General features: G+C 39.1%; 1 protein-coding gene across 4 annotated transcripts in view; it reads left to right on the top strand.

Annotated features, from left to right (window-relative positions):
- LOC109039076 (5-hydroxytryptamine receptor) overlaps positions 1-27,458 on the top strand; it is a 657,585-nt gene that overhangs the window by 531,961 nt on the left and 98,166 nt on the right. For all 4 annotated transcript variants that reach the window (XM_072304246.1, XM_072304243.1, XM_072304245.1 and 1 more), the window contains one exon: positions 14,735-14,978. In XM_072304246.1, the coding sequence (XP_072160347.1) occupies positions 14,735-14,978 (244 nt within the window). The remainder of the gene's footprint in view (positions 1-14,734; positions 14,979-27,458) is intronic.

Genomic DNA, 27,458 nt, shown 5'->3' with positions numbered 1-27,458 from the left:
CCCAAAAAGGCAGCCACCCGTCTAACACAAAAAATGTCACTGCCAATCTCCAGATTCCCATATCAACTTAAGATGGCTAACACTGGAAAAAAAATTCATTGGATCTAGAGTCCAGACTCTCGAAAACATTGACAAGAAAAAGGACTCTTGATTCAATCAGATTTAAGCTTAAATCAAGATACAAGCCTCTTAATTTGAGCGGATTTCCTTTTGATTTAAGCTTAAATCTGATTGAATCAAGAGTCCTTTTTCTTGTCAATGTTTTTAAGAGTCTGGACTCTAGATCCAATGTGTTTTCTTCTTCTTCTTCTTCTTCTTCTTCTTCTTCTTCTTCTTCCCCAGTGAAGAGTGTTTAATAATTGGGCTCTTCCGCAAAAATGAGGAAAGTTTTGCGAAAATTAAGTCAAATAGTGCTTCACAAACGACGGGTCGTAACAATTTTTTTAATAAATCACTCTGGGTGATTGAAGCTTATAAGCTGGCTGCCCTTTTGGGCCCTAAAAGCTCCATGACATAATCTCAAAATTACGGGCATGTCCGCACTCTCTCTATAAGTGTACTGTCCTTATGAATATTTCTCCCCGATAATTTGGATACTTCAGATTATTCAGATTACTGCCGTTGCATTGCTAAGGCGCAATGATACAACTATTCGTACTCTCCGGAATGCGGGAGGTATCACGCCGCATTTGAAGGCGTTTTCCAAACAACCGAGTTTCAATATAGGCATTGTGTTTTTGCATGAAGTTCGTAGCACAAAATCAATGGAGTGACTGATGTTACGAGCAAATATGGCACCTCTGTGCACATCTCCTCGTTTCATTTATAGCTTTTTTTTCAAGTTGAGAAGGAGCGTCTAATCTACGCGAAATGCCCTGGATGTATTTTCATTCTGTTTTAGCTTTAATTTTTGTAATTTTCCTGTATTTTTAAATTGTCGATTCCAGTTACTGTTTTTTCGTTTCATTTCTTAACACTTGTTCATTTTTTAGTCTCCTGAAGAATCACCTGTTTGCTTAATACAGTTCTACCTGGGAAAAATGTCGAAGGAAAACCGACAATCCCCGTGAACGCTATTTCAATATCAATCTTCCGTTGCATTGCTAAGGCGCAGTGACACAACTATTCGTACTCTCCGGAATGCGGGAGGTATCACGCCGCATTTGAAGGCGTTTTCCAAACAGCTGAGTTTCGATGTGGGGATTGTCGTTTCGCATGAAGTTTGTAGCGTAAAATCAATGGTGTGACTGAGCTTACGAGCTAATATGACCCGTCATTTGTAAATCACGTATTTAACTTAGTTTTTGCTTTTTACTCGTTTTTGAGGAAGAACGCTCATTTATGTTCATTCTTGGCTGTTTCCGTTTGGTATTGAAATTTGAAGATTTGCAGTAACATTTTTTCTGTTAGAAAGTTGGCTGCCATTTCGGGCCCTAGGAGCTCCATATTTTGACTTGTCCCTTCTTCCTATACAGGTACTTTTCTTCAGACTAAGCAGTTCTAAATTTCCAATTGACTTACACCGTTTCCTATGGAGAAACGCCAACTAATTAACTAAAAAGCTAGAGGGATAACGTATTTTGGGGGACATTTTGGCAACATTGAATGTTTTTATGGCTTTTTCCCTCAGCTCCGTAGTAAAAACGTTTCTCTCCTTGAAACTCGCGCCTCTGAACTTGGTTTTTACGGGGCTTTATGGATTAGGCAGTAACTCAGGATTGAAGTTTGAGGATGGCTTTCAGAATGTGTTTAAGAGATTCTCAGGCCCTGAAAAGACGATTTGCGGTTGCTCTTCAGTCGTACGTGGCTTATCGTGTATGGCTCAGTGGCGAGGCGTGAGTGATCGATTATCGATCTTTCCCCATTGGAAGCTATGATAAAGAATAGATTATCAAAGCGCTCGTTGCAAACACCCCGTTTTTCGATCATTTTCCATAGGTCCATATCAGAGCAATCGATGTATCATAAAGCACGCCACGCCACTGTTACGGCTTCCCGCCTTTTTCTTTGTAGCGCAATCGTAATAAAATTCTTGTTTTCACAATTGAAATTCGCGAACGTTTTGGCGCTAGGGCCTGAAGCTCTGGCTTTTTTCCAAAATACATCCATAATTAATTCTTCAAAGCGCCAATATCAGAACCCTTGGTTTAGATGATAATTTCTGTATTTTTTCACTCTTTTTGTGGGTCCAAAGGAACGCGCTTCCACTGAAAGGTGATAAGCAACATCTCTATTTTAAAATTAGGTGCAACTTTTCACCGTTGAAAGTTTTCGAAGCCCTTCGCACTACGTGATTGCTCGCAAAAATGTACTCGGAAGAACGTCTGCTGCAAGTTTCACAAAAAACTGATATAGGAAAGCTCATAATCGCAGACTGCAAGAAGAAGGCTCATAACGCGAGACAGCCAACCATCGGCTGCATATGCACGGGTCTTATCTACTTTGAGGAGGGGGGGGGGAGGTGTTGTCCGTGGCGAATTTTATCAGTGCCCGTTATTTATTGCTCGCGAAGTACCGATGATTTTCCTGGCATTCGCACAACTTTAACAGGCTGTGCTGCGGTAAAAGAACGTGCTCGGGAAAGTTTTATATGACTTTTAGTTTTACCTCGAAACTCGATTCCTGATTCTTAAACACATCACATTAACTTCCGAAGATCCCAGTAGATTCAGGAATCCAGAAGTTTGTCGGTTTTAATGTGAAGTGAGCCATTAAAAAAAAAAAAAAAAAAAAAAAAAAAAAAAAAAAAAAAAAACTGATTCGATTGTGGGAACATATTTCTGTCCTTGATGCCATTTTTTCAAGTAACAACTCTTCTTTTTACCTAGCTGCAGTTTGCAATGGACCCGTTTAAAGTTAAATCCCTCTCTTTCAATGACATCTCTGGGGAACAAGAACTAGATTTGCAGTGGCGTGGCGTGAATGATCGATTGTCGATATTTCCCCATTTAAACCTATGGTAAAGAATAGATTATTAAGATGTTCGCTGCGAACACTCTGTTAATCGATCCTTTTCCATAGGTTTAAATAGCATAACAATCGATATATCGCAATTCACGCCACGCCACTGTAGATTTGTCATCGAAATTAGTAGACGGAACTCGGATCGCCGAAAGTTCGTATATCTGCCGAAATAAACTCTCCTCGCTGGATTCTCTGAATAATTACGGAGTTATGAATTGATGTAAACTAATTTGCTAGTTTGACCAGCGGGTCGATTGTCGAATCGTTATCGAATGATCCTGATCGATATATCCCTATCTTAGCAATGCTGTTTATCGATCAAGGTCATTCGATATCCATTCAACAATCGAGCCGCAGATTATTCACGACCGTCTGCGAAGATGCAAGTTGTAGAGAACGTTGGGAGGGCCGGAAACTTCAGTTGATCGTAATGAAGTCAGGCGAAAGTCGGAGAAGTTTCGTTGTAGTCTGTGAAGTTTTTGATATGGAATGCCATTCTCAGTCTGTGATTTTCATAGATTTTGGTTCTGATTATAATGTTATCCGTAGGGTATGAATAAGAGTGTGAAATGAAGTGTGAGAGGAGGAATGTTAGGTTATTATAGACCGTTTTCGATGCATCAAATAGGTGAGATTGTATCGATATCGATTGGTTCAACATGTAAACATAGCATCAAAAGTCAATCGAGTAATCTGAGGAAACGGGGTTTTTCTGATAGATCTTTGATTCTTATAAGTACTAAATGGCATCGCAAGGTGAAATAGTTAGGATCATTTTCAGCTTTTCCGACTGAAATCCTGAAAGTTTTGTTTGAGGTTATGTTCTATTGTTTTGAACCAAACGACACATCGAACCACTATCGAAAACGATCTATAGAACAAACCCCATAATTGTCCATGAGGAAGCGTTGAATCCCTGAGAGTAAAAATTTCCATCTGTCGTCATAAGGCCAGTGAAAAGTATCTCGTCTCTGGATTACCATAGAGGTGGTGCTCAATAATATGACCTCAGAATAGACCTTTTGCATTCGTTGGGGATTTGTGATTTAAGTACGTTTCTTCGTGTAAAATTTCGTTAGAAACTCGATAATGTCACTGGTTTTCTTTGAAATAAACTCCAAAGCTCAAAAACAGCTCTCAAAGTTGAGGCTGTAATGGAGGGGGTTTCCACGCTACCCTGAGAGTCCACCTCTATATCAAGACAAACTCTCTGTGCTAAAATAGGTTGCAAATACATTAACAGGATTACCACTGTATTGGCGGACTCAAGAACTGTAAACCGGCAACCCTGCTAATGTATTTGCTCCCTATCTTTGCATAGAGAGTTTGACTAGATACAGAGGTGGACCCTCGCGGTAGTGTGGGATATTCCCTCCATTGCGTCATCAACGTAGGGAGCTTTTCGAGCTTGGGAGTTGATTTCAGAGGAAACCAGTGGCACCAGCATCGTGTTTCTCGTGAAATTTCACGGAAGTGAAAGCACTTAAATCGCAAATAAATCACTCTGAAGAGCTCCATTAAAGGTATCCATAACCAATATTAGTAATTTATGACCACCGACTTACTGATCTATGTGGTAACACTGCAGTTCGGCCTCATCAGTCAACGGCGAATAAAATTGGCAGCAGTTTGCTCTACGTGCATTTTTCGTTTCGCTCCTGACACAAGGGCGTAACCTCTTTTTCACGTGACGTGGGAAGTTATAAAGACGACGGGGCTCATCTCAAAGAGAAGTTCCGCCCACAAAGCAGCATAGCGAAGTATTGATAAAACTAAGATGGAAAAAAACTACGGCATCGAATGACGCCATCCTATTCCACTGTGCTGAAGAAGAGCGCCGTATGAACTTCAGGCGTTGCGGAATTTTGAGGAAAACTTTTGAATATTTTTCTTCCAACCTGTAAGAGAAATTCTAATTTTATCCAGAGCATCTGAGAATTTTAGGGGAAAATAGAGTCCCTTTATACTGAGAGTCAAGACAATGTGAATCCATATCTGATTGGCTCCCATATTTTAGGCCTTCACAGTGTCACAAAAGAAAATAAAGATTACATTTTCACCGATTGCAAAGATTATAATCTGGAATGGACCAGGGAATTACGGGTTCGGCAAGGAACAAGCGGAATAAGAGAAGGAACGGAGAAAGGAATTTAAGAATGGGCCGATCAAAGATTACAAAAAACGTTCAATTTCTGTAATCTTTATTCCCGTTTGTGACTTCATGAGGGGGTGTTGTCTTAAATCTCAGTATAAAGAGACTCTAGGGGAAAATATATATGGCTTACCTTAAAAATAAATGTTTAATCGGGGGAAATTTGGCGGTGTTCGGATGTTCATACGGCGTTTTTTTTTGAAGCATGGTAGTATCAGGGTAGCCACAGTCAGGGAAAACCGGGCAATGTCAGGGATTTTTTTGAAGTCAGGGAAAACCTGGAGATGTCAGAGAAAAAGACGAAAATGTCAGGGAATTTTTAAAGTCAGGGAAAACCTCGAAATGGCAGGGAAAAATTGTTAAGTCATCTTTGTTTGCTATCCAGAACAAGTTTGACTTGACGTTTCGAACGACTAATTTCGCTTGAGATCTGTTTCTAATTATGTATTTTTAACTATCTGGCATATCTTCAATTGTCAGGGAATATCACCAAAATGTGTCAGGGAAATCAGGAAAATGTCAAGGAATTTCATTTTCTAAATTCTGTGGCAACCTTGTAGTATGCACCGTTTTGGTGGGCGATATCTACTATTGGGCGTTGAGACTTGACTTTTTACGGATTGTTGCATTTGTTGCTGGCATCGAAGATTCGACGAGCGAATCACAATTCTATGGTGCATATAAGCTGACTCATTGTACTCTCGGAATGGGCGTGATGCACTGTACACGTGCAGGGAGGAAAAAAGACAGAGAAATGAACTATTCAATTGACGTAATATACGATATACGTTCTTAAAATCTCCTCCTGTTTATTTATATTTTGTAATGTTATGAAAAATCGTAGAAGTACTTCAGTCGTGTAGTTGAAGTTTGAAATTATTTGTTGTTCTTCACAGCAAAAAACCCGGTTAGGGGAAAATAATCAATTTTCACGATGCTGGACATTTTCAACGATCTTCAAAACATGGGATCAAAAGAGCCAAAGTTTGCATCATCAGTAATGTCAAGAATCAATTTAGGACTCATTAAACACGAGAGATTCCGATTGTAAGAAACACTTTGACGTATTTTACTACCCTGGCGCAAAGGGCGCGAATCAGAACTGTGTTGAATGCGTTTATTTAATTAAAAATTCAATAATTCATTAATCATTCATGTGCTCAAATAATTAATTCAATATTATTGTTTCCAAGGTTATGGCTCTTTAAATGTATTTATTTTATTTAAATGTGTTTGTTTACATTTGAACCATGGCGCAGCCACTAAATCAGCCTATTTGGTTTGGCAAAAGTTTATAGGTCAACGCTACTCTTCGCCTATCCCCTTCCGTGTTAAGGAAAAACGCCGTATGAACATTCGAGAGTTGCCAAATTTCCATCGATAAAATATTTATTTTTGAGGAGAGTTATGAATATTTTTCCTTTAAATTTTCAGGAACTTTTGGAGAAATTGCAAACAAAATTATCTGAAAAAATTGGAAGAATTTTTTTTACAAATTTTCCCGAAAATTCGTGATTTATAGAAGGAAATTTTGCAACGCCTAAAGGTCCATACGGCGTTCTTCCTTAGCACGGCGGTATTGATTATTGATGAGCAACTTGTGGAGTATGAGCGTCCATTATATACGCCTGAAGATGATTGATGCATGTCGGAATGAGCATTTTGCCAGGAAAGTTCTTACAAATAAGGTTAGGGTTGCCAAATCAATGTTTAGGTCATCAGTCACCATTAGGCAAAGAGCGTTGACTTCCGAAAGTAATTTTTACACTGTGGTGAAGACACCGGTGCAGGATCTCTAAAATTGACGTATTAATGCTAAAATGAACTATATCGCACGCAAACCCTGTGCACATAGTTCCTTTCAGCATAAATATGTCCGAATATCGGTCAATTAAACTCCCAAATTACGTATCTCGAGTTGCGACGTTGCAGATTCCCTGTCATACTTCTTTTAAATGAAAAACGACTCACCTCAATGCTTAAGAACTTCCCTAATTTTTCCTCTTTAGGCGAGGAAAATTCCGGAAAACTTCAATGCAAATTTTTGACCCTTTTGTCATGGGAACGGAGTTCCCCATGATATTACAATCGTTCCGTTGCTATCGCTATGGGATTCCCTATGCCTCTGCGACCTTGAGCGTTTCGCCCAGTCTTCGATTTTTGGTTGATTTTCCGATGTATCAAAAACCGTTGTATTTTTTAGCCAATCATGTCTCTACGTCAAGTTGTGTTGATGTCTAAAATTCGCTTTCAGCGAGTTTTTTTCCACCTTGAGATGTCGTGTCTGACTGGTAAATCTGCGCAGAACCACGAAGTTCCGATTTTGGGCAAATTCTTTTTTTTGGGAGGTTCTGATTGGTTATTTTTCGCCATCAGTTTTCTGTTCGTTGGTGCAAAAGATCGCCTACCTCGGTGCTCTTGAGAAGCCGCCATTATCCCACCTCAAATTTGAAAAATAGAAGTAAAGAAATAATAACCATCGTACAAGGTGGAAAATTGTTCTGGAGGACTCGTTACGGACAAAGAAGTCAAAATCAGAGCTCGATTGATTGATTTAATTCATGGATAAACAAATATCGCCTCAGCTTACTGCCGCGATGACAAATGCATGTTGAGATGAACCCTGACAGACATGAAAACAGTGCGAACCATGGCTCCTACAGCAATGCGCTTGGCTCATTTCTCTCAGCAACAAAGCGTCTCTTGTGATAAGTCCCGCCCATTGCCCGAGTCTTTTGTATGCTATTTTCACTTCGCCGATCCGTTATAGCCTAGTTGACTAAACCGCCTCGTATTTTTGATTAGGTGCGGGCACCCGGCGATCGGGAGTTCGATACCCGACGATGGATGTTACTTTTTAATGGTTGTATTGAATGTTTTAGACTAATCATCAAAAAATAATTAATACTAGATGATAAATGTACGAACATTTTCTCGTGAATTAATATGTTAAACAAAAATACTGGAATATACCTCCTTCATATAATCAGCCACATGTTCCCCCAAATTAATGACGTTATTTTCTTTTTTCAATAAAGTTAATTTGCATTCAACGTTCGTAAGTTAAGCAAAAAGTACCTATTGATACAAATAGAAAGACATGAAAATAGTATGTCTAACATTTCAGTTGTTTTTTTTTATTTATTTTTTGTTTTTTTGTTTTTTCAATACAACAAATTGACTGGGACTAGAATCATTGTATCTCTGAAGACAAAAGCTAAGTTTTTTGATACAGAAATACTAATATATTCATCCTTTATATAATCAGGGAGATGTTGACCCAAATATTGATGTATATTTTCTCTGTTCGCCCAAATTAATGATGGTATTTTCTTTTTTCAATAAAATTAATTTACATTCCACGTTCTTAAAGCAATATTTTCTCCAAAATTCAGCAAAAAATAACAATTTATACCTACGCAAAAAGTAAATAAATAAATAAAGCAATGACATGAAAGTAGTATAGGTAGTACACATCTAACATTTCAGTTACATCTATTTGAATGAAAAAAATGGCAACTTAAGAAGCACATAGGTCACTTATGATGCGTATTCGGGCATATGCGTAGAGTAAAAATATCATACTTTACGCCGAAAAAACGAAACTGAAAGTTAAATGCGTTAACTTCCGAAAACCATACATAATCCAACGAAAATAAATAATTGGTAAATAACAGTTTTCTTGTATGCAAAGAAAAAAAATTAAAAATGTTAAAAAAGAGATGTCGACACAAAATTACATAGCCCCTTCAATTCTGAAGATACTACAAACGAACTGTACCTTAACATTTTCATATCCCAGAAGCAAAAGTTCCCATGACGAATATTGCTATCGCTAGCGATTGCAAAAACCAACTTGTCTCTTTTAAAATTAATTGGAGCGGAGATTTCAAAACACCACAAACGAGATAGGTGGTTTGGGAGTTTCATCGTCGATATACCGGCTCTGTAAGTCACATATTGCCAGACCCCGTCACTCGTGTTGTTTTTAAAATAAACCAGAATTAAGATAGTGGCTTTTTTTAGCAAAATGTAACTCTTACTTCATATGTTGCTTTAAATCTTTACCTGCCTTTCGGTTTATTTCGAATAAATCACGCAACTCTCAGGGTGTCGTTCATGTTGTACCTGAAATGAACCAGAATTCAGGTAGTGCCTCCTTTTTGCAAAATGTAGTCCATCGCATATAATTATGCCGCATTTTTAGACCAGTCTAGTGGTCTCGTCTGAGAAACTAAGGCAATTGTCTGTCACACGTGCTGTCTCCTAAATTAACCAGAATTAAGGTAGTGGCTCCTTTTTGCAAAATGCAACCAATACTTAATACGGTGCCTTGAATCTCGACCTGTCTAGTGGTCTACTCTGGGAATTCGAGGCAACTCCTAGTCTAAGATCCTCTCAAAGGCAAGAACCCCAGGCATCTCTCAGTCTGTCGCATACGCTGTTCTTAAAATGAACCAGAATTAAGGTAGTGCAGAGGTCATGTGGTAAATGGCATTTTTATTTGTCCATCTGTACAAAAATGAAGCACAGTGACAGTTTCGACATGTTCCAAGGGACTTACGTCCTTCTGAAGAGGTCGGCCTCATATCAAAAGTATGCATGTAATGCAACGTGAACCAGATACAATGTGAAGAAAAGGAGACAAGGCACCGCAACGGTCATTCTAGCCCCTGGATACAACTATTCGAACTCTTCGGATGTGCGGGTTGCTTACCAATAATTGAAGGCGTTTTAATATTCCTCATGCCCTCAACGACTAGTTTGACGATACTTTCTGCTGCTATCGAAGCGTGCGACGTATAAAAGACCTAACAGTAAGGCATGTACAACTTATTACATTACTTTTTAGCCATTTACAGATGAGCCAATATTTCATGTTGCCTTAAATCTCGACCTGTCTAGTGGACTCTTCTGAGAATCTCAGGTAACTCTCAGTCTGTAAATATGTTGTTCCTGAAATGAACTAGAATTAAAGTGGTGGCTCCTTTTTGCAAAATGTAGTCGATATTTACTGCATATGTTGCCTTAAATCTCGAGCTGTATAATGGTCTCTTCTGGAAAAGTAAGGCAATTGTCTGTCATTTATGTGTTGTCTCCAAAATAAACCAAAATTAAGGTACACTGGGAAAAAAACACATTGGATCTAGAGTCCAGACCCTTAAAAACATCGACAAGAAAAAATACTCTTGATTCAATCAGATTTTAGCTTAAATCAAGAACCAAGCCTCTTAATTTAAGCGGATTTCGTTTTGATTCAAGCAAAAATCCGATTGAATCAAGAGTATTTTTTCTTGTCAATTTTTTCAAGAGTCTGGACTCTAGATCCAATGTGTTGTTTTTCCAGTGTAGTGGCTCTTTTTTGCAAAATGTAGCCAATTTCATACGTTACCTTAAATCTGGACCTGTCTAGCGGTCTGTTCTGAGAAAACGAGGCAACTCCTAGTCGAAGTCAAAAACCCCGGGACTAAAGTTATGCGCTCTCCAAGAAGGCAGCCCCACTACTCGCCTCATAGCCCTCGCCTCTTTTCAAAGCCTCGCGATCCTGTCAAGTCGGAGTCGGCAATCGCCGGCTCTCATCAATTTTCCGCGCAATTTTATCGCTCTCAGCTCCGGCAGCGCTGCCCTCGATACCTTTTCAATTCTTTTCATACGAGCTCCCCCCCCCTCCCGATCCGGGACCCTTTTAATTTCTCCCTCTGCCGGCCCCCCATATTTCACCTCCTTTATCTTTCGGCTCCGAAACTCTCACGCTTCGATACATTTTCTTTGAGCCGACGATTTCGGGGCAACTGATTTGACGGGCGGTTTTGTGCGTTTGAGATATTTCTCTGCCTTGTGCAGCGGAAAAATGTCCGCCGCCGCGGTGACGTCATTTTGTTTTCTCTCGACGATTACGTCCATCTTTTACGTCGATGGCCAAAGACGCAAAATGCGGATTTATTTTGCAACGTTTCAAAACCGTCGATACTAATTTTCTTCTCTCTCTCTCTCTCCCTTCCTCATCTTCGCCCACTTTCTCTTTCTCTTCTTCTCTTACTTTATCTCTCTTTTCCTCTCCTTTTTTCTCTCATTCCTCCTCTTCTCCCACTATCTCTTCCTCTTCCTCTCCCGCTAATGCTTCATATGATCTATTTCATCGCATTAATTTCTCCCCTTTCTCCTCCTTCTGCTCCTACTCTCCTTCTTTCTCTCATTCCTTCTCTCCTCCCTGCCCCCCTTCCTCTCTCTCTCCCTCCCTCCCTCCCTCCCTTCTCTCTTTAACTCGACTCAAAGTCTCATCAAACGAGGCTCTAATTTAGAAACGATTCAAGCAATGGCGTGGCATGCTTTGCGATTTATCGATTGATCTGCCATATAAACCCATGGAAAAGAATCGATAAACAGGGTACACCTTAATAATCGATTCTTTACTATAGCTTCAGATGGGGAGATATCGATAATCGATTGGTCACGCCATGCCACTGGATCCAAGTTATTTATAGTCAGTCAGGGTAATTGGATTGAATTAGCTCAAATAAATTGGAATATAGTCAATTAGACTGCGTTTAGGAGGAAAGAACCAAGCCACATCAGTTATTGCCAAATTTAACAGGGCACTTTAATTTTTAAAAGATAACATGTGTGCAAATTCCTTTGAAATTCTTAAGGAATTTGCTTCGTGCTGTGCGGAAAAGTCTCTGAAATCTGCACCAAAATCCGCCCAACTGTTTGCATGTAAAAAATTAAACTGTCTTTTCAAATTTGGCCATAGCTGATATGGCTTGGTTATTTCTGCTTAACGCGGTCCAAATTTGACTTGACACGTGAGTTAATGTCGAGTCGATCTCATCCGTAATATGGAAACAGAATATTATTATTTTCACCAATACTTATCAGTATTTGTAACCAAAGCATATTTTTGAAATTATTTATGAATATCTTTAACTGAGCGACGAATATCCGAAGAATTACTGTTTAGCTCTCTTTTAAATATAAGTAAAACATAAGCGAAGATTTACAACGTTGCAATGCGAGGTTAATTTTTAAATTTTAGCAATTTATATTTCACGAGAAGCCTTCAGGGACATAATACCCGAGGGCAGGAATTCAACACTTGAGATAAACTCTCGCCAGTTGGCCAATACTAAGTAATTGTTTCAATTAAGTATGAATTATAAATTTATTAATTTTCTTTTTTTTTATAATAAAGAAAAAAACGAAGAATCACGATTCCCTTCTTATTTGTCTACATGTATACTCTCAAACAATCCAATCATGTTCAGGCTAATTTCTGACTCATGTAATGCTAATATAGCCAGTTTTTTTTAAAAATTAATTGTCCAATCAAAGAATATTTTTATGAATGTACCTAATGTAGATGTTAGAGTGCTATATGACTACAAAATTCGAAAATCATGCACAAAAAAATAAATACATTTAAAAACAAACGAAATGATTAAGACAAAGTGCCCAACAAAAAATGTTTCGTGGATGTATTATTGTCTAGCGCCCTTACAAATCCACTGCAAGCATTCTCTACTCCGAGACCAAATGGACTATGTTTAGCAAAGGAACCAATAACCCTGCAAAATCGCCGAAATTGATCAACTTTTCGTATTGCGCAGGACGAATCTCAAATTTTTAAACGGTCTCTATTATTTTAAGTCCCTGCTCGAGAAATTGCGATGAACTCTTCTGTAAAGTCAAATGACAAGATGCACCGTCTATGAAATTCGTCAGGCCCAAATAACGAGACGGAATAATGATTCTCTAGTCAATAAACTTAGAGAATAGAACTTGATAAGGGTTGCTCCGTCCGGCGAGAATTTTTTGGCACCCTCTTGAATTCATGCGACCCTTGAATCGGGTTTTCAAAGGAAGGGCAATCACTCAACGCGCTCGGGTGTATGAAGGTTGAATCGAAGGCAAAAAAGCTCGGCAAAGAGAATAAAAAGTAGGGCGAAGGATCTGATCAGAGAGCGTCGAATTTTATATGGAGTTGGATAAGAAATGGTCATCTCTTTGGAGAGAAGCTACTCACGTTTTGATGGCGCTGGTAGCTTTGGCGGAATTCATTTTTATCCGCCCAATGGACTTTCAAAGAGACCCTCCCGCGTACGTTAGTAGCAGAGCCAATTTTTATTTCTATAAAAATTATGTGCAAAGACATACTGAAGAAAGAAGCTCGGTCATCGTTTGAACCGTAAATACGATGTTCTTTACTGCCTCACTAAGGAAGAACACCGTATGAACCTTCAGGTGTGGCCAAATTTCCTCCGATAAAACACAAATTTCCTGGTCAACTTATAGATATTTTTTTTCCAATTTTTCAGATAATTTTTCTCACCATTCCGCTAAAAAGTCCTGAAAATTTCAAGGGAAATCATAACCTTAATTAAAAATGAACATTTTATCGAAGGAAATTTGGCAACTTTTGAATGTTTATACGGAGTTCTTCCTCAGCACGGTAGTATATCGGTCGCACTTATTTGATTTGTGTAACTGTACACTCATTTGTAGAAACTGTCAGGCTAAGGTTATCTAAAAAGAGGGGAAGAAGTTGTTAAATCAGTGTTATAAGTGTTTCTCAACACTCTCTACTAAAATACTACCAAAACTTAACCTCTTGTAAATTTAGTTGAAAAAAAAAACCGAAATAAGTCTCCTGAAATGAATATAGTTATAACAGCTTAACAGCTTTTTTAACAGTCTTTGCTACTAAGTTTTAGGAACTTTTTATAGGTTTTTGTTCATCCTGGAAAAGTTGGTTTTTTGAACCTTGCGGCCTTTTCAAAAATAATGGATTTATTTGGACCGATTGTATCAGAAAAGAACCAACCCGCATCAAGTTGAAACTGAGAAAAAGTGGTTTTGACGTTTTATTCTTCTGCAAGACTCAATGTAGAAAATAAACTTCGACCCCTCTTTTCACAAACTAATATTCTTTTTCGACTTTGAGCTTTTGGCAAGAGAAAATATACGACTAGAGGGAACTCAAAAACATGCTTAACTCAATATTTTCGAAATGGAGATCTTGCATGTGTGAGGAATTTGCGATTTGACAGTTGGTTCTTTTGTAAAAGTTCGCGAGAAACACGATGTTGCCACTGGTTTTCTCTGAAATCAATTCCCAAGCTCAAAAAAAGCTCTCAAGTTGAGGTCAAAATGGAGGAGATATCCCACGCTCTAGTGAGAGTCCACGTCTACATCAAGACAAACTCTCCACGCAACGATAGGGAGCAAATACATTAGCAGTGATGCCGTGTTTTCAGTTATGGAGTCCCCAGATAAAGTGGTAGCCCTGTCGATGTATTTGATCCCTATCTTTGCATGGAGAGTTTGTTATGATGTAGAGGTGGACTCTCAGGGTAGGGTGGGATATCCCCTCCATTTTGGGCTCAACTTGAGAGCTTTTTTTTTGAGCTTGGGAGTTGATTTCAGAGAAAACCAGTGGCACCATTGTGTTTCTCTCGATTTTGTACGTAAGAATCAACAGTCAAATCGCAAATTCCTCACACATGCAACATAACCATTGTGGGTTGGTTCCTATCTGCTAAACTTGGTTCAGTTGTGGTGGTACTTTTGGAGTAACCGGATATTCGGGATATAACTAAGGAAGCTGGATGTATGTTGCAGGGAACGTGTTCGTGATCGCGGCTATCCTGCTGGAGCGGAACCTCCAGAACGTGGCCAACTACCTGATCCTCTCGCTGGCGGTGGCGGACCTCCTGGTGGCCTGCCTGGTCATGCCCCTCGGGGCCGTCTACGAGGTGAGCCGCCAGTGGACGCTCGGCCCTGAGCTCTGCGACATGTGGACCTCCAGCGACGTCCTCTGCTGCACCGCCTCCATCCTCCATTTAGTAGCAATAGCATTAGATAGGTAAGTTCACCTCTCCGTAAGTTCTTTTTTTCTGCTAATTTTATGGCTTCGTGGCTAGCACCTTCAAGCAACTTGAGACTACGTTTATTGTCCGTAGACATCGAGGGATGTTAGGCACATCCATGCTCCATGTATGTATGTATAAGCCGCTTTTACGGCGCGCTTGGGCGCTCTACGGCGCGCTTGGGCGCTCTGCGACGCCTACCCGCCACAAGAATCTGTCATGGTAGAGATCCTCCGGAAGCTGGCATCTCTCCATCTCTTCACGGATGCCCTCTACCCACCGTTTGGCTGGACGCCCTCCTGGCTGGATCGCCTACTTGGGGGACCCACTCCAACAACTCCTTCGGCAACCTGGTATCAGCCATTCTCTGCACATGCCCATACCATACCAATTGCTTGGTCATGATATGCTTGGTTGCGAACAATACAAGTACCTGGGGGTGAGGCTGACTTCAGATGGGAAGTTGGATCAGGCCATTCGGGACCGTAATCTTCAAGGAAGGAAAGCCATCGCCATGCTTGACCAAAATGGGGTGACCGAGGTGACCTCCTCCAAAAATCCGTCTCCTGCGCTTTCAGCATATCTTATGTCCGTTTCTACAGCTGCTTAACCTCACGCCCGCACGTTAAAACAAAGTTTAAAAGCATTTAAAATGCAGAAAAATGTTATAGGTTTGCCATTTAATGAAGTTAGTAACAGTAACTCTCAGCCTTTTTGATCCCTTCTGCTTCATTTTTAAAACAAAATGCATCAGGATACAGGGACCGACGCAAAAAACACAAATTGAAAACGGGCAGAACATGTCTACCGATAGTGTTCAGTCATTCTTACTTATCGAAGCATAAAAAATATTATAAGGAGCATTGATTAAAAGCTCACTGAAAGGGTGGTTTCAAAGCACGAATTAATCAGACAGCGTTGAGCTTGCGGCGAACGTTCGTTGATGTATTGAATAATCAGAGAATATTTTTCCCTCAAGAGATGTGTTCTTTGAATGTAGCATCAGATTTGAAATGTCAGAAAGGCAACTTAGGATGTGCTTTGGATCCAGTTGGATCCGCTAGACGAGTAATCAAAGCATTGCAGCCTCTTTTTCAAACAAATTTCTTTGGTAGTCTTTGTTTCGGTTTTGAATAGCTGTCATGAGCCTTGAGTATAATTTTCCGTCCAGAAAGCAGTTCAAATGTGTGTAGTACAAATGTATGATTTCAAGATGAAAAAAACCATGCTGTGCTTTGCTGTGGTGCATAGAGCCATTCATTTTTCGCTCCCTTTTTTAAGGGAAAAAGCAATAGAAATGGGATGTATTTCTACCAAACGGAACTATGCGCTTTAAGACACGAGCTCCGAGACCCATAAAAATACATGCGCAACAGGGCTCCAGTCATAATGCACATAGTTCCGTTTGGCAGAAATACGTCCAATTGAAGCTCTTCTCTCGCTTTTTTCATTAAGATGAGTCATCAATGATTCTCTAATTAAGTAGAGGCTTTTGGGCGTTCGAACTGATTTTTTTTGGTGTATTATCAATCCCCAATCACACGGTTTTTTTTTCTTACGGGTGGAAAATATTTAGTAACGACACCGGAAACAACCTTGAACATGAATCGGATGGAACTGACGGTTGCGGGCGAATCTTGATGCGAAATACTAGAGTGCCAAGTAGAGTGATAAATTTCGATAGTCTCCCTTCATGGCACTCGGAAATGTTCGATATTCCCTCCAACTTGGCGGGAGCTTACGCCGTGCATAGCTTTTGCATAATCTCCCCATACACGCATTTCGAAGTGATGCAGAAAGTATGGAGGATGACGCCAGATCTCTCGCCATTCTATTAACTCTTTTGGGAGGAATGATTAGGCTATCTTTTGCAGTTGAGAAATCATATTTCAAGTTCAATTTAGAGACAGCGAATGGATAGATGCCTCTTCCTATTCTTCTTCTTCCTCATTACCTTCCTTTTCTACCCTTCCTTCTTCATGTACATGCTTTTCTTTCTTCCTCTTCTAAGTTTTTCATAATTCCTTCGATTGCACCCTTTTCCCGTTCTGTCTTTTCGTTGTTTTCTTTTTTCCTCCTCTTCTCCTTATTGTCTTTCTTTTTCTTAGTTTTTTATTTCTCTCTTTTTCCCCTTCTTCTTGTTTTTCCTATTTTCCTCTCTATTATTATTCCCCTTTTTCCTCATTCTCTGTCTTTACGTTTCGTTTTCTTTCTCCACTCTCCACTATTTTTTCTTCTTTATCATCTCTTTTACAGTTTCTACTTCTTCATCCTTCTCCTCCTCTTTTTCTCCTTCCTTTCTCCTTTCCTTTTCTCTCTCTCTCTCGTGCGCAAAGGTTTTGTCGGAACGGCTTCTCTCATGAAATTTTCACCTGTGCCGGTGTATTGTTTTTGAAGTAGGAAGCTTAAAAAAAAACACATATTTTTTAGGCAGATTGTGAAGTTAGGAGTGTATTTGAGACTTTCTCGATGCGCTAATCGTAATTTTTATGCACTTTTCTGTAATAAACAACTCTTCGCTCCAACTGAAGTTTGCAACAGACCCATTGTTTCATAGATGAGTAAGAAAAAATAAATCCTTTCTGTGAATAGTCAATTTCGAGGATTTTTCCACCCGTTTGGCACCCGCGCCTCGAGGCCCCTCGAAGCCTGATTTCATCCGTCCATCAAATGCATTTCCGGGACAAGTGGACGTATCTCTGCCAAACGGAACTAAGTGCATCAAGACATGAGCCCTGAGACCCGTAAGAATACATGCATAACAGGGCTCCTGTCATAATGCACTTAGTTCCGTTCGGCAGAAGTACGTCCAAGTGGCTGTATGCAAAATCCCTCGCCCTAGAGTGGATTCACCGGAGATTGCGCTAATGGAAAAAAATATTGTCTTGGCGCTTTCAGAGGGGAACCACTTTGACACTCAGGTGTTTAGAGCACGGGCAGATAATCCCGGATGCGCTTTAAATGTTTGCGTCCGAGTAGTTCGAGTACGAAGTGTTTGCAAGTCGATCCGTGTCAAGAGATCTGATTGATTTGGATCTAAAAAGAAATCATGTATTTACTTAAATGCGAAGTTGTTATTTTCCTCACTTGACGCTTTTGCTTCGTGTTGCTTCTATTAACCCTAGCCCAACAGACTTGGTCTTTTTTTAGACCTAAAGCTTGCTATGATTCAATGCACCGAAAAAAAAGTGAAGTTGATTTAACATTCTAGATGTAAAAAAAGTGTGTAAGAACATAAAATGCTGAATTGCCCACTACAGCAGTTAGTTTTACTTCTTAGCATTGCTAAGTAACTGCCGTAGACGGTAATTCAGCATTTTATAAGTTCTCGCACACTTTTTTTACATCCAGAATGTTAAATCAACTTCTCACGTTTTTTCGGTGCGGACTTGAAAAGTAAGGTCGTACCTACACACGGTGTTTTGTAGGGAAAATATCGACGGCGTAAGTCCGCAATCATATATCTCGCATGCGGTGTCTGAAAATCTCCGCATTTATGTAGTTTTTTTAAAGGAGAACAAATTGACATCAATCCTTAAAGTGAATGCAGAATTTTCTCCGCATAGAGAAGAAAAATCACGGCAGTTTTAACGAATTGCCGTTGAGTAGCTTTCCGTTTTAAAAATAAAGTATGACGGGAAGTCTGCGACGTCGCAAACCGAGTTAAATGCCAACTTACACCGTCGCATTGCTAAGAGGCATACACATGTCGAATGCTTAAAATTTGCACTGGACAAATAGTCACCTGGATCTAGGTTCCGAATCTTAAACTCTATCTATACCGTCGGTTTCTTCAATTTCGGGAGGAATCTCCTGCAAAAGCACTAAAGTAACTTAATTCCGCTATGTGATGCAACCAACTACCGCCAGGCGTCCGCTTCGGTGCTAGCAGCGACTCGATCCGGTAAAAACGCCTTCAATTGAATCGAGCCGCAACCCGCACATCCTAGGAGTACGAATAGTTATCTCACGGATGTTGGACCTAAGATAGTAAGTTATCTTGCGTGCGTCCCTTTGATCTTTGTATTTGCTGTGTTAACGTCAGACGCCGCACAGTTGATCGAGTCAATTAGAGAGGTTGGACGTACAATTTTTGACTAAAACTGCAAATTTTGATGTTAAACCCAGAGCAGCCAAACCTCAGGCTGAGGTTGCGGTGTGTCCATCAGAGATCGGACCGCTATACTGCCGTGCTGAGGAAGAACGCCGTATGAGCCTTCAGACGTCGCCATATTTCCGTTAACAAGAATTAAATTTACTCGGAAAATCGTGAATATTTTTCTTCAAATGTTTCAGACCATTTTATTCGCAATTCAATCTTAAATATCCGGAAATTTCAAGGAAAAATATGTATAACTTTTTAAAATAAAAATCGGTAGGGAAAAGCTTTTACAAAATTTGAAACATTTTATTGGAGGAAATTTGGCAACTCCCGAATGTTCATACGGCGTTCTTCCTTAGCACACGGCAGTATAGGCGGCCTGCGCTGACACTTAAACAAAAATGAAGCGGAGAATCGGTAGTTCCAACCGATTTCTTATCCTCTCAATACGGGCATTTTTCTTTAATGGAACAGGTTGCAGGGAAAGAGGGTGGGGCCTTAAGTGGTAATGGTCCTTTCAGTGAGCCATGTCATCCGTCAAACTGTCTTTTTCGAGGGAAAAAGTAAAAATAATCCAGTCTCGGAGGGCAGAATTTTCAGAATTTGAGTAAGTGGATTGGACGGACGGAAAATGAAGAAGGAATTTTTCTGTGAGTTATCTGTCGGAATTATGAAATGTGACGGACGCCGAGCCTGGGAAATGAATCGGTCAGTGATTGATGCGAAATAAATAGAATGGTAAAAGGGGGTGAAAGTTTATTGGAAGTTTCCGGAGTTGGGACGAAATAATGAAAAGGGAGAGCACTCAGGATTTTAGAGAAAATAAAAGGGAATATTTCGCCGATTTTTATCTGCTACCTTCTCTTACACAACCTTATGATAGCATGTTTTTGTGTATGCTGTTGAGGGAAAAAGAGATACACTGGAAAAAAGTATGGTAACATCCACTATAAGTCTACTTGATTATTTACACAGTGATATTATTTAGTGAAAATAACCAGAATTAATAAGGCTTGATTTGAACAACACCATTTTATTTTTATGTGAGTGAGAACTAAGGTGCTGTGTTTAATATATATTAATCACCGAGGTACCTTTCGGCTTATGCTGTCTTACGCTCTGAACTTATTTAAGTTTCTCTTAATTTAGACTTTTCGTGAGATGTCCATGATGTAATATATTGTTAAATTTGTGACAACTTGTGTAAAACAAACTGTAATATATTTATGTTCCAAAGAATTTGCACTCCGAAGATGGCGTAAGCCGAAAGGTCCCTCAGTGATTAATAAATAACAAACACAACACCTTGGTTCTACCTCACATACAAATAACCAGAATTGTAGTAGTAATCGCCAGAACTCAGGTGACACTTATCATAATATGATAAATACTACCATGGAGTCTAGTGTTATTGCCATACTTGTATCACATCGTCAGAGTATGGTAAAATCTTCCAAATTTTTTTTTAGTGTGAGGAAACGTTAAACACAGTGATACATTTCCCAATCACGTCCCATCCAAGCAAGTATATGTTAGCATATTTAACATACAGTTTGGCATACCCTTCTGTATATTTGCCAATTTCAAAGTCAAGAGTATCTCTGTGGCGCGTTTACTTTGCAGGTGTCATGTTTCATGTTGATTTTTTGATTTTTATTCCAAAAGATAATCTGAAAATTATTACCCATCGACAGCAGTAAAAATTATGTCTTTCGGCCCAGTGCATACTACGATTAGAAATAAATATTTATTTAGTTTAAATGGGAAAAAAAATCATAATTTTATCGCGTGATATTTAAAAACTTAGGTCATATTTTATAAATTCAAAGAGAGCAAGCTCATCTAGAGCAAAACCGCGAAAAATAATGCGGACATGAGACCATCGGATCTCCAGAATGAACTCGACAAAACACGAAAATATGAGTAGACTGAGAGCTTATAAATATGATTCCTATTATCGTCGGGTTTCCTCTGTTTTCAAGAAAATACGAGCCATAATAAAGAAAAATGTAAAAATTAATGCATTCTTGGCTAAATGAATTTTTCCGAGACGTTTCTATTTTTTCATCACTTCTAAGACGGTAATGAAAGAAAGAGGCAGTGGCGTGGCGGGAATTGCGATGTATCGGTTCTTCTGCCATTTAAACCTATGGTAAAGAATCGATTATTAAGGTGTTTGCTGCGAACACCCTGTTTATCGATCCTTTTCCATAGGTTTAAATGGCCGATCAATCGATGTATCGTAATGCACGCCACGCCACTGGAAAGAGGAATAACGATTAATGCATTCTTACAGTAATGGCATTATTCAGAGAGACAGAAAAAAGAGGAGGCTACGTTAGGAAACATTTTTCGTATATTCAAGCATTAAGAATTTTTAATGAAAGCTGGAAATGAAAAACGGCTGAAACTGAACCGTAGATAATGAGTATCGTATATTCAAGCATCAAGAATTTTTAATGAAAGTTATAAATGAAAAACGACTGAAACGGAACCTTGGATAATGAGTAACGCTTTTAACTTCTCGCGCAACAGTGCGTTATGTCACGCTGGCTTGCGCGTCTCAGAAACGTCAGTTGGTGTAATTTTCACGAACGCTATATTTCCCTCCTATTTCAAGATAATTTTGATAATGTGTTCACTGCTCAAAATTTGTACGCGCTACCTAGATTCTCCGAAGAAATCAGTTTTTTTCACCGAAGGTAGCCAAAATTCTGAAAAAATTCCAGCAAGAAACTAGTTGCCGAGCTTTTCAAAGCTCAAGAGCTTTCTTCGCTAAAAAAGGATGCTTTTAAAGCTGTTCTACATTCTACGTGGGCCTTGAACTTAAGACCTCATTATGACGACCTATGGATTGGGCCATAAGCCGATGGCGGTCAATAAAGTCATGTGACGTCACAAAATCTGTTGGCGCCATAATTCCTGGCTTTAACTAGTTTCTGGGACGTTGAATTTCGGTTTCCCCGCAAAAACATCGAGTATGAGAGGGATAAATGCTGGTATATTCTCATATTTTCGGAGTTGGATAAAGGTGAGTGCAACCAATTTTTTCAATAACTGGAACGCGCATTGGAGCTGGACCGCTTCATTTTTAGCTTGTAAGAAAAATTGGTCCAATTTTCCAAAGTAAATGTAATGCAAGTGAGCACATTTTATTTCTTTTTTTTCTTTTTTCTTTATTTTCTTTTTTTCTTCTCTTTTTATTACTATTAATTTATTACTGTTACTGCCCTCTTTAGAGGTGTAAATGGCCTTAGATGCTAAAGCACCGCTTTAAAATAAAATTATTTTACTACTACTACTACTGCCTTCTTTAGAGGTGTAAATGGCCTTAGATGCTAAAGCACCGCTTTAAAATAAAATTATTTTACTACTACTACTACTGCCTTCTTTAGAGGTGTAAATGGCCTTAGATGCTAAAGCACCGCTTTAAAATAAAATTATTTTACTACTACTACTTGTATTCTCTTTTTTCTGTTTTTTCTTTCTTTTTTTACTTTTTTTCTTTTTTTCTCTCTTTTTTCTTTTTTTCTTTTTTTTCTTTTTTTTCTTTTTTTTCTTTTTTTTCTTTTTTTTCTTTTTTTCTTTTTTTCTTTTTTTCTTTTTTTCTTTTTTTTCTTTTTTTTCTTTTTTTCTTTTTTTCTTTTTTTCTTTTTTTTCCTTTTTTTCTTTTTTTTCTTTTTTTTCTTTTTTTCTTTTTTTTCTTTTTTTTCTTTCTTTTCTTACTCATCCTGTAAAACTTTTCGAATTTATACGCTCCACTAAACTCAAAATTTAACCTTTCCCCTCAACCCTTTTGTATTTTTACTGTTGATTTCCATGTAAACACACAGAGGTGTAAATGACCTTAGTTGATAAAGCACCGCTTTAAAATAAATTTATATTACTACTACTACTACTACTACCACTACTTTCTTTTTTTTCTTCTCTTCTTCTCTTCTTTTTTTCTTGTTTTTCTTTTTGTTTCTCTTTCTCTTTTCTTCTTTTTGTCTTCGTTTTTCTTGTTTTTCTTTTTGTTGTTGTTTCTCTTTTTTATTTTTTTCTTGTTCTCTATCTCCTTCTTCTTCTTCTTCTTCCTCTTTTTTTCCCTTTTTTTTCAAATCATAACCATACCTTCTGCGCGCTCCATTTAGCGCTCTCAGTTCCCAAGTATCACTTCAGAGATGAGAAGTTAACGAAGGAGAAACGATATGCGGTCGAATCTGTCCTTGGACGCAAGGCGCGGGTCACTCGGTGGGAAATTAGTTTAAGATGAAATCGAATCGCGCCGCCTAGGGAGTGTCATTTCTCCCCCGACCCCTCCCTCTTCCTCTATCCTCCCCATCATCCCTTTTCCACCACTTCTTCCACTCAATTCCCCTCTCGTTTCCCTACAACCGCGTTTTTCTTTTGGCCTCTTCACATTCGCTCTGTGAAAAGCCCTTTTTACTCGAGCGAATATCCTTCCTGACAATCGGGGCATCAATGAATATCCGAGATGAAACGGACCTTTGTCAACCCAGAATTGACTTCATTCATACTGCATCATACTGCCGTGCTGAGAAAAAACGACGTATGAACATTCCAGTGTTGCCAAATTTCTCTTCAGTAAACAATTATTTTTGAAGAAATTTTTGAACATTTTCCCTTGAAATTTTTAGGACTTATGTCGGTGAAATTGCGAGCAAAATTATCTGAAAAATTAGAAGAAAAATTTTCCTAAGTTTACCGGGAAATTCATGATTTACCAAAGGAAATGTGGCAACGCCTGAAGGTTCATACGGCGTTTTTCCATAGCACGGCAGCCTAGAGAAGAGTTCCAATATTTAGGGTCAAGGGATGTTAAATAATGCGTGGAACCGGAATGGAGATGTTGCATGTGTAAGGGATTTGCGATTTGACCATTGATTCTTATGTAAAAGTTGGAGAGAAACACGATGATGCCTCTGGTTTTCTCTAAAATTAACTTCCAAGCTCAAAAACAGCTCTCAAGTGGAGGCCAACACGGAGGGGATATCCCACCCTACCCTGAGAGTCCACGTCTACATCAAGACGAACTCTCCATGCAAAGATAGGGAGCAAATAAATTAGCAGTGATGCCGTGTTCTCAGTTTTAGAGTTCCCGCATGAAGTGGCAGCCCTGTCAATGTATTTGCTCCCTATCTTTGCACGGAGAGTTTGTCTTGAAGTAGAGGTGGACTCTCAGGGTAGGGCGGGATATCCCCTCCGTGTTGGCCTCCACTTGAGAGCTGTTTTTGAGCTTGGAAGTTAATTTTAGAGAAAACCAGAGGCATCATCGTGTTTCTCTCCAACTTTTACATAAGAATCAATGGTCAAATCGCAAATCCCTCACACATGCAACATCTCCATTACAGCAGTCATAATTCGCAATCCAAAAAACGTCGTTTTAAAAAAAAAATATCTAAGATTGTAATATGTCATGTTGAGGGCTCTGGAATATCGACGGTGAAGCTACCAGACCACGCATCTTGACCACGCACGTTGTAGATTTCCGTCGTACTTCATTTTTCGGGTGAAAAACTATTCAACGTTAATTCTTGAAACTTCTGTGTTTTTTCATTTTCATGCAAAGAAAACTGTAAAAATTTCAAGAAATGTTATTAATTTGTGCTCCTTTATAAAAATAACATAGAGGCGGAGATTTTCAGACTCCGCAAACGAGATATGTGAATGCGGACCTACGCCGTCGAATTGCATCTTGTAGCTGCAAGAGAAATCTGCACAACCCAGCAGTGGCGCGCTGCGCGCCTTCATTTCTGTGCGACACCTCCCGCATTGCCGCGGAGTTGATTTAGTTGCGTGACCTAACCTAACCCAACTCAAGTATTCAGTAGCATATAAAGTGGGAGCGGAGATTTTTAAACACTGCAAACGAGATACGTGGTCTGGTAGCCTTACCGTCGATATGGTGTATAAAGAGAGAATATAGCCAGTTTTGTGCCGTTTCTGATTGGTCCCGTAAAAGAAAGCTTTATCGGCCTCTTTTATGACTTTACATAAACAAACAATACGACGAATGCATATTACTGTAATTCGATGCCTCCTGGTAAGATTCCAATGAAATTATACCTGTATACATGTATTTACATGGAAGATGTGAGTATTTAATAGTTAATGAATAACTCTAGGACTAATATTATTAAAATATTATTATTAACAAACCATTTCAAAGAAATTCCTTAATTGCATCGATGCAGAAAAGAAGGTTGGTAACAGTGCATCTAGGATATTCTCGTGAGAAGAATGGTATTAACTTTCTGAGGCCCATCGACCAGTAATAGCATTCGCTTACTTTCCCCCAAAACAGCTCCATAAAAAACTATAAAACACGTAGATCAATTAACAAGCGGCACAACTTTTCCGGGCCATAAATAAACGAATGACCATACTCTCCCACGAAGGAACATAAAATAACTTAAGCCTCTTATTAACACAAGAATGAACTAAATGGCTCGTAATTTACTTTTGAAGTTTTACCAGGTAGTTTTTCCGTCCATGTATCAAAATCCAATTTACGACCCAACTCGACGAAAATCGCTCTACTTAGGTGCATGAATTCTTAGCCTGTCGGAAACCTTTCCCACGATTTTCCTTTTCATAAAAAATACGATACGATGTTACATGCGTTATCATAAGCGTAGAAAATTGAAGGCGCCATGGCTTTCTTAATGACAACGCTTGGATACAACTAGTCGTGCTCGAGGGATGTCCACGTTGCATACACACAAAACTGCAGGCGCTCTGGTGTTCCTGACGCCTGGCTCCAATTTCTTTCTTCCAATATGCTGTTGTTCTTTTTACATGTACAACATGCAAAAAATGAGGCATGGTTCCGACTCGGACACTTCCAATTAATTGTGCTTGTCCCCCAATAAATTAGTTAATAATTTAGTTAGTTAATATATTTAAAGACATTCGGCGTCACAGGTTATTGACATATTTACAAACAAATTGGAAAATGGGTGTACATACAAAAATTTAGATTTTTAAAGTGAGAGAGGCAAAGAGTTTCAGAAGTTTGGTTGTGATATTGGGTTCATCGCATGTTGGTGGGTTTTCAACATTTTCAAAACAACATTCTTAATGATTTTCTCCTTACTCTGAATTTTGATTCCTCTTTGGGAAATCGACCTTGACATGGCCACATATAATAGCTGTCCATGACTAAACAAAGGCCTCTGAAAGTAAAGACCCACTGAGTAAGACCCACTCTATTAACATTCTGACCTTTGAACTCCCCTTCCTCACCCCGTCCATCGAGCGTCTTACAAACGATTTTATGAGAGTAGATAGAGGATGAAATTTCAGCGAAAAATTTCATGTCCAACCTCTTTTATTAGCTCGTTCCACTGTGCGGCATTCGAAGCTTTCCTCGATGGAGGGCGATGCTGTTGCTGCTATTGCTGGACACTTCCAATTAATTGTGCTTGTCCCCCAATAAATCAATTAATAATTTAGTTAGTTAATATATTTAAAGACATTCGGCGTCACAGGTTATTGACATATTTACAAACAAATTGGAAAATGGGTGTACATACAAAAATTTAGATTTTTAAAGTGAGAGAGGCAAAGAGTTTCAGAAGTTTGGTTGTGATATTGGGTTCATCGCATGTTGGTGGGTTTTCAACATTTTCAAAACAACATTCTTGATGATTTTCTCCTTACTCTGAATTTTGATTCCTCTTTGGGAAATCGACCTTGACATGGCCACATATAATAGCTGTCCATGACTAAACAAAGGCCTCTGAAAGTAAAGACCCACTGAGTAAGACCCACTCTATTAACATTCTGACCTTTGAACTCCCCTTCCTCACCCCATCCATGCGTGTTACAAACGATTTTATGAGAGTAGATAGAGGATGAAATTTCAGCGAAAAATTTCATGTCCAACCTCTTTCAATAGCTCGTTCTACTGTGCGGTATTCGAAGCTTTCCTCGATGGAGGGCGATGCTGTTGCTGCTATTTCCGCGTTTAAAACTTTCGACTCATCACTTGTCACGAGCGTAACCTGAGCTCGTCGAGGGGCGTATTCTGCCGCACTAAGGAAGAACGCCGTATGAACATTCGAGAGTTGCCAAATTTCCCTCGATAAAACATGTATCATCGACGAAAATCATGCACATTTTTCTTTGAAATATTCCGAATATTTTAGATTAAATGGAGATGTTGCATGAGTGAGGAATTGGGGATTTGACTGTTGATTCTTTTGTAAAAGTTCGCGAGAAACACGATGGTGCCACTGGTTTTCTCTGAAATTCACTCCCGAGCTCAAAAAAAGCTCGCAAGTTGAGGCCAAAATGGAGGGGATATCTCACGCTACCCTGAGAGTCCACCTCTACATCAAGACAGACTCTTCATGCAGAGATAGGGAGC

Source organism: Bemisia tabaci, chromosome 9, assembly GCF_918797505.1.
Source record: "Bemisia tabaci chromosome 9, PGI_BMITA_v3".
Taxonomy (NCBI): Eukaryota; Metazoa; Arthropoda; class Insecta; order Hemiptera; family Aleyrodidae; genus Bemisia; species Bemisia tabaci.
Note: the sequence above shows the minus strand (reverse complement) of the source record. Positions and strands in the feature narration are given on the sequence as shown.